At 39.0% G+C, this 8,624-nt stretch overlaps 1 protein-coding gene across 1 annotated transcript in view; it reads left to right on the forward strand.

The window, feature by feature from the left end:
- CAST (calpastatin) overlaps nucleotides 1-8,624 on the forward strand; it is a 59,937-nt gene that overhangs the window by 19,379 nt on the left and 31,934 nt on the right. Inside the window, exons 8-13 of the mRNA XM_006867896.1 lie at nucleotides 2,657-2,757; nucleotides 4,282-4,362; nucleotides 4,583-4,621; nucleotides 5,384-5,476; nucleotides 5,605-5,694; nucleotides 6,986-7,087. Coding sequence (XP_006867958.1) covers nucleotides 2,657-2,757; nucleotides 4,282-4,362; nucleotides 4,583-4,621; nucleotides 5,384-5,476; nucleotides 5,605-5,694; nucleotides 6,986-7,087 — 506 coding nt within the window. The remainder of the gene's footprint in view (nucleotides 1-2,656; nucleotides 2,758-4,281; nucleotides 4,363-4,582; nucleotides 4,622-5,383; nucleotides 5,477-5,604; nucleotides 5,695-6,985; nucleotides 7,088-8,624) is intronic.

The raw sequence follows: 8,624 nt of genomic DNA on the forward strand, positions 1-8,624 counted from the left end.
AGAAGAGTTGTCAGATGACATTAAGAAAATCATACAGGAAGAAAACAAAAGGTCCTTAAGAAGAGAAAAAACAAGGAAAAGACAAAATGGATGTCAGAAGAAGACTCTGAAACTGTTCTCTAGTGTAGAGATGCTATAGCAAATGGAAGAAGAGAGGAGGTACAAGAGCCAAACAGGAATTTTCAAAGGTCAGCTCGAGAAGACAGAGTCAAACATTATAACAAATGTGCAAAGACATGGAGTTAGAAAACCAAAAGGGAAGAACATGCTCAGCATTTCTCAAGCTGAAGGAACTGAAGAAAAAATTCAAGTCCCAACTTACAGTATTGAAGGATTCTTTGGACAAAATACTGAAGAAAGCATAAGAAGAAGATGGAAGGAATACACAGAGTCACTGTACCAAAAAAGAAATGGTCGATGTTCAACCATTTCAAGAGGTAACATATGATCAAGAGTCAGTGATCCTGGAGGAAGACATCCAAGATTCATTGAAGTCATAGGGAAAGAATAAGGCACCAGGAATTGATGAAATACAAATTGAAATCTTTCCACAAAGTGGTGCGGCACTGGAGGCACTCACTCACCTATTCCATGAAATTTGGAAGACTGCTACCTGGCCAGCTGACTGGAATAGATTCTTATTTGTGCCCATTCCAAAGAGAGGTAACTCAACAGAATGCGGAAATCATTAGACAATGCCATTGATACTCCATGTGAACAAAGTTTTACTAAAGGTAAATGAAGTCCTGGCTTGGCGCTGCTAGTTAATGCATTGGACTGCAAGGTTGGTGTGAACCACAAGGTTGGTGGTTTAAGCTCACCAGCCGCTTCTTGGAAACCCTATACAGGGTCTTTATGAGTTGGAACCAACTTGAAGGCACTTAACAACAACAACAAAAGTAATACAAAAATGGTTGCAAACATACACTGACAGAGAACTTCCAGAGGTTCACGCTGGTTTCATAAGAGGACATGGAATAAGGCAGATCATTTCTGACGTCAGATGGATCTTGGCTAAAAGCAAAGGATACCAGAAAGATACTTATCTGTGCTTTATTGACTATGCAAGGCGAATTGATTTGTGGATCATGACAAGCTATGGAAAACATTATGAAGTATGAGTATTCCAGAACACTTAATTGTGCTCATGAGGAACCTGTACATAGACTAAGAGGCAGTTGTTCAAACAGAACAAGGGAACACCAAATGGTTTAAAATTATCAAAGATGCGCACCAGGGTTGTATTGTTTCATCATACTTATTCAAACTGTATGCTGAGCAAGTAATAGGATTATATGAAGAAAAGTGTGGCATCAGGATTGAAGGAAGACTCATTAACAACCTGCAATATGCAGATAATGATACAACCTTGCTTGCTGAAAGTGAAGAGGACTTACAATACTTACTGATGAAGAGCAAAGACCACAGCCTTTGGTATGGATTACATCTCAATGTAAAGAAAATAAAAATCCTCACCACTGGACTGGACCAATAAACAACATCCATATCAATGTACCATGGACTGCCAAACGAACACACAAATCTGTGTTGGAAGAAGTACAGCTTGAGTGCTCCTTGGAAGTTAGGATGGCCATCCTGGCCAAACTTGGTCTCTCAGACTTTGGACATATTATCAGGAGGAGACCAGTCACTGGAGAAGGATATCATATTTGATAAATTGGAGGGCCGGAGAAAAAGAGGAAAACTCCCAAAGAGATGGATTAGCACCCTGGTGGCAGCGATGGGTTCAGATGTAGCAATGATTGTGAAGTTAGCCCAGGACCGGGCAGTGTTTCGTTCTGTTGTTAATAGGCTTACTATGAGTCATTAGCAACTTGATGGCACCTAACAACAACAATTATCCACAAAGATTCATTCTTAACTTCAAACATAAAATGAAGGTGCCCTTCCATTCATTAATACTGATTTAAACCCACATTGACAAAGTAGCTAATCATGTCTCATAAGTTTGACATCCCTTTTAAGTAATATTTGTTTTGTAAACTTCTTCAGACAAGCAAATGAACCAAAGGATGCAAATGAAAGGATCACTTTTGAAATATTCTGTTTGGAGACAATCTGTATAGAAATTTTGTTGGGGTTCTTTATATGAAACTCTGGAAAATAATTGATAATCAGTAATTACCAAGCATTTGTCCTATACTTAAAGAAACATGGCCATAACTCTCTTGTGTTTTGTTTAGCTTCTTTTTTACTGTCAGAATGTTGGACAGGAGACTTCAATGAACACATGATTAATACCTTTAAACTTATTGAAATCATGATTGTTACCTGAATATTGGTTTTTTGTCTTTCCAACCTAGAATCTGTTCTGGGATTTCAAATCATAAGTTCTATTAGAAACCAGATTTTATCTCTTTTGATATTGAAGAACTTTTGGTATTTAGTGTTTTCATTTCGTAAAATCCTAACATGAAATATGCGTAACATTGTTAAGTGCCTTTGAGTTGTTTCCAACGCATAGCAACCCCTGTATAGTGTTTCTGAGGCTGTGCATCTGGGCAGGGGCAGAAAGCCTCATCTGTCTCTCACAGAGCAGTTGGTAAGCTCGAACCGTCAACTTTGTGGTTGGCTTATCATACAGAGCCATTGTACTACCCATGTCTAACGTAAATGTCTGCTTTCTGTCTTTTCCAGTCAGGCATGGACGCTGCTTTGGATGACTTAATAGACACTTTAGGAGAACCTGAAGAAAATGAACAGAATAATACAACGTATACTGGACCGGAAGTTTCAGTATGTGATCTTGAAATCTGTAAAGATTCAGACATAATTAGGTGTTGTTGCTATTAAGTGCCATTGAGTCAGTTCCAACTCATAACGACCCTGTGTAGTATTTCCGAGAAGTGGCTGGTGGATTTGAACAGCTGACCTTGTGGTTAGCATTCCAATGTTTACCCTACAGCATCACACCAAAATCAGTAGGAGATTAAATAAATTCTTCAAAAATGTGAGAGAATATCCAGGTTATCACTGGGATAAAAACAGGATGATATCAGCAACTAAAAACCGGTGGTGGCCACGCAGCTCAGTTTCTCCTGTGGTAGCTGCTACTGTTACATTGAGTGATTCAGCAAACAGTGACTGAGTATCGGCACTGAGCATAGCCTTGATTCACAGAGACGTATTTTTCTGTCCTCAAGATTTATTTTGATTTCCAGATATTTCCTACCCTCACTTCTTATTAGTAAGAAAGTTATATGTTTCTAATATTTGTTGTTAATGTGCCGTGCAGTCGGTTCTGAGGGTTTCTTTGACTGTAAATCTTTACAGGAGCAGAAAGCCTCATCTTTCTCCTATGGAACAGCTGGTAGTTTCAAAGTGCTGACCATGAGATTAGCAGCCCGATTCGTAACCACTACACTACCAGACCTCCTTTTTCTTGTTATTACACACATAAAAAAAAAAAAAGGCTGTAAACTGGAATAAAATATATGCACCAGAAATAAAGATTTGTTTCCAGATTTTGTAAAAAGTACAAAACCTGATTGGCCAGTAGACAATATATTAAGAGTCTTCCTGGTAATTGTGGTGGTGGTTGTGTATCATCGAGTCCATACTGACTCATTATGACTCGTTAAGGGTTTTGGGAGTAGAAAGCCTTACCTTTCTTCCACAGAGCAACTGGTAGATTCAAACTGCTGACCTTGAGGTTGGCAACCTAACCTGTGGGCCACTATGCCACAAGTGCTTGGTCTCTAGCAATGAGGAGAATATTAAAACATGGAGAGAGGCTGCCTCACATTTATCAGATTGGCAAAAGTGTGAAAGGCAGACAACTCACATATAGCTGGTGGATGTTGAAGATACACGTACACTTCAGCCAGCAATTCCACATCTAGAGAAATTCCCCAGAGGGAGCCTTGTCCTCATGGACAAGGAGTTAGTATGAGAACTAGTGAAAATGTGGAAACAGTTTCACTCAGGAGATGGGATAAAAACATTATGGAAAACTTTATAGTGCTTAAAGTGAGAAAGCATTTTTAAACAAAATGTTTTATTAATATATGAATCACTTTCAGTGTAGTGTTTAAAATATTTTTTAGCATGACATAGGTTAAGCCAATTAAATATGGGAAAGTATTAGTATACTTTAGCATGTCAGAATTGTTTCAATTATTGGCTTCTTAATGATTTATATTTCATCTTATTAGTTTCATAAAGCGATAATGGTATCAAATTTGGTTTCAGAAGCTACACATAACCTTCTCAACTAATTATATAACCCTATGTATGTATGTTTTGTTTTGTTTTTCCCAGGACCCAATGACTTCTACCTACATAGAAGAATTGGGTAAAAGAGAAGTCACAATTCCTCCAAAATATAGGGAACTTTTGGCTGTAAGTTAAATCATCATTTACTTTTATCTCACTGTTTACTGGAATGTAATTTTTATCAAATCAATGTCTTGAAAATTTTAAAAATTTAGAAAATATAATGGGGCACATGAAACTGTTATTACCTTATTATGAAATTCACTGAGCAGTTAAGTTTGAGAATAAAGGATAATTTTGAAAACTAGATGCCTTCTTAATGCCATCAAATTAATATTTGTTTCAGAAAAATGAAGGGATCACACAGCCTCCTGCATCCTCTGAGGTAAGCTTACATAGCTGACTTTCAGAATCTGTAAGTTAGTATATTTTATGTCTTTGGACTATCAATTCTATGTTTGTTGTTGTTAAGTGCCATTGAGTCAGTTCTGACCCATAGCGACCCTGTAAATAGGGTTTCCAAGGAGCAGCTGGTGAGCTTGAACTGCTGACCTTGCAGTTAAACAGCTTTGCAGTCTGGCACATTAACCCCATAGCACCACACCAGGACTCCTTATTGTTGTTGTTAAGTGCCATGTAGTCGGTTCCGACCCATAGCGACCCTCTAGAGGGTTTCCAAGGAGCAACTGGTGAGCTTGAACCACCAACCTTGCAGTTCAAACTGACTTTGCAGTCTATCCCATTAACCCACAGCGCCACACTCTAAATTCTATATTCTGACCTCTAAATCAGATGAAATTTCCATCTTTTAGGAGAAAGGAGATGGACATGAAGGGTGGATAGACATGAGGGGTCTCAGTGTTCATTGGTTTTAAGCATTTTTAAGGGTAAGAGGAATGGAACAAAGAAAGCATTAGTATAAAATAAATTTAATAAAATTCAAATGAGAATATCCTAACATGCAATACCTTAGAAGAGAGGAGAGGGAAAACAATAATTTAGAATACCTACTGCTTTCCAAATATTCCAAATAGTGGCTATTATCTGAGTTATGTCATTAGTATATCTGGTTTGGGTATAAATGGCTTTCAAACGTACCCTCTTCACTTGCTGAGAGTACAATCTCTTCTTGTGCCTGTTTCTTTAGAAACCCATGGGACCTGATGATGCTATAAATGCCTTGTCATCTGACTTCACCTGCAGCTCTCCTACCACTGATGGAAACAAAGCTAAGAAAGAGGTATCGTTTCAGGATATTAGGGTGAACTTGTTAGAAAGCATCTCTGATAATAAAACAACAGCATCTTATGATTATTACAATTACAGTTTCTTCATCTATAAATCTGATCTTTTCTGTCTGACTTTTAGAAACCTACAGGAGAGGTTTTAAAAGCTCAGTCAGCTGAAGTCATCAGAAGTGCCGCTCCACCCCATGAGAAGAAGAGAAAGGTGGAGAAGGTATCAGTAATTGTTTCTTTAAAAGATCCCCAGTCCACCAGTTTCTTTCCTGAGTCCAGTCTAGTGTATTCAGGGTAATCCCAGCAGTTCAGTACACACAATGAATTTATCTTCTTTCTATTTTATGTGGAATAGTGAACCTAATTAAGGGCATGTTGAACATCTATCTCAAGGCAAACCTCATGTGTTTCTATAAAGATTTTAAGAATGTTTTGTTTCTACCTCCCTGTGTACTGTAATAGTAAACTGTCTTGGTAAAACAAGACCATTCACTATTACCGTACACAGGAAGGCAGAAAACTAGAGAAATTATACTCTTAGAATATCAAATTTTCAAACCTTTGATTTTTCTAAAGGGATCTAGCAGAGTTTAAACCCTATGGTTCACTGGAGGACTGTTGTAACTGCCTCTGCCCACCTGTCTTCACTACAGTAAAAACCAATAGCTCTGGATGTGACTCCAACTCATATAGTCATCAAAATAGAACTCTGCTCCATAGGGTTTTCAGCTGATTTTTCAAAAATAGATCACCAGATCTTTCTGCCAAGCTGCTGTTTGGTAAACTTGAAGCTCCAGCCTTTTCATTAACAGTCAATAGTATTAACTATTTGCACCACAGTAAGCAATGAGTTAATTCTCTCAAACTCCAAATGATGGTATACAGGTATGGGCTTCAAGAGAAACCATGTCCCAGTCAGGATCATGTTAAGGAGCAGTTTCTATCAGAGTGTCTGCCTCTCCCCTCATGTGTACAGTTTATTTTTATCTGACTGACTGGGGAGCACCACACCCCTGAGAACAGGCGTTCCTACACCCACTAGCCTTTGTGCCGTCAGAAAAGAGAGGCACCAGCCAGCCACTTCATTTCCCTTCTTCCTGAGTGTGGCCGTTTTGCTAAAAAAAAAACCAGAGCTATCAAAAGTCATTTTGAGAGGATCATTTTTAGAAAAAGAAAAGCAGGATGATGAAAGTTTATGACCTGAAACTTTTATTTTTATGAAAGCATTTTATTATCATTTAATTACAATTCCACCTTGCTAACTAAGGAGTGAAGTTTGCCTATGAGAACACTGTTATTGTAAAAACGTGTCTTAGTTCCAATTTACACTCACTGGTAAGTTCTTTTTATTTTTCTTTCTTTGTTCGGTTTTCAAATAAATCTCCTTCCTAAAGTACTTCCCTATACCACAATTCATGTCTTATATTTTAAATTTGTATTTCACCAACAAGTTAATATTATGAGTCTGAGGAAACATTGTTTTAATGTAAATAATTTTTAATTTTTAACAGGATACAATGAGCGATCAAGCACTTGATGCCCTTTCTGCTTCACTGGGCACCCGGAAACCAGAGCCTGAGCTCGACCTGAGCTCTATTAAGGAAGTTGTTGAGGTACTGTGTGTGGATTGATATATAGATTGCTCGTCTTCAGGTTATAAAGCGAAATACATTATTATGCAGGTATAACAATGGAGGTTTGAAATGACTGCTCTACATTTGGCCTTATGTTCAGATGCTGATTATTTTGTTATTATTCAGTAATTAGCAACTAAGGATATTTGAGTCTTTGTCTTGTAAAACACTTAAAATTTTAATATTTAAAATGAACACTAATCTCCCTTGCCAAAGCTAAGTGACACATGACTAAACAAGATAACACAGTGTGGGTGGCCTGTTGAAAAATAGTGAGTTATGCCTGCTCTCGTGGAAACTGGTTGTTTTTTCAGAAGGTTTCAGGGTACTTCTGGCGGTAGGTGGAATAGGAGGTTCCTCTTTCTGGCGGTAGGTGGAATAGGAGGTTACTATGTGGAAAGATGTTAAAATATGTGTCTCAAATCATAGTAAAATTAAGTACGATCACTTGAAGGTTTTAACATGCTATGTGAACCAAAGTAAGCTTGTATCTGCTACAAGAGGTTTTGGCGTTAAATTATTAAATTTTTTGTACACGTTTCTTTAGACTCTTCTGAGGGACGTGATGCGAGAATGGGAAGGAAAGGAGGGAGTAGCTCTGATTAGTAGTGGGAGGTGGAAGCCCAGGCTGAGGGTCATCATGAGCCCCTCCCTCAGCTCAGAGGAAGGATGCTCATAGGTGGCGCTGTCACAGAGCCACTGCCTGTGCTGTCACTTCCTGGTTCTGAGTCACCAGGGAGGAGGAGTCTCCTAGACTCCTCGCAGCTCTCACTGAGTCTAGGACTGCCCTAGCCCACAATGGGCCAGTTTCTATCTTCGACTATCCTTGAGGGCTTACCAGGCACGGTGTGGCAGGATAGACTTCGTGAAGATGAACACAAAGGAGCAGGAGAAGCAACAGTCCTAGTCCTCCAGGACCAAGTAATGTATGGGGGGAAAGGAAAACTTTTCTGAAACGCAATATGAAATGTATAGTCCCTGGAGTAGCCCAAGAGAAGCAATGTGATCTCAAGGAAACAGAGGTCTTGGTAAAATCCTGAGGAGACTCCTGAGGCTACATTGTGGTTCTACCACTAGAGGGCTACGTGGTCTCCATTGAATTAGACTCAGCCTCCTTAGAGAATTGGGTGATTGAGTAAGATAATGAATTTGGGGGAAGATATAAACAGAGTCCTGGTGTGGCGCTGTGGGTTAATGCACCAGACTGGAAAGTCTTTGAACTGCAAGGTTGGCGGTTCAAGCGTACCAGCTGTTCCTCGGAAACCCTATACAGGGTCGCTATGGGTTAGAATCGACTCGACGGCACTTAGCAACAATATATATATATGGAGCTCTGGTAGTGTAGTGCTTGCAAATCGGGCTGCTAACCTCAGGGTCAGCAGTTCAAAACTACTGTCTGCTCCACGGGAGAGAAATGAGGAATTCTGCTCCCGTAAAGATTTACAGCCTCAGAAACCCTGTACAAGGTCGCTATGAGTCAGAACCCACTCCATGGCACATAACAACAACAAATATA

This window comes from Chrysochloris asiatica, unplaced genomic scaffold (genome assembly GCF_000296735.1).
Source record: "Chrysochloris asiatica unplaced genomic scaffold, ChrAsi1.0 scaffold00111, whole genome shotgun sequence".
NCBI classification, from domain to species: Eukaryota; Metazoa; Chordata; class Mammalia; order Afrosoricida; family Chrysochloridae; genus Chrysochloris; species Chrysochloris asiatica.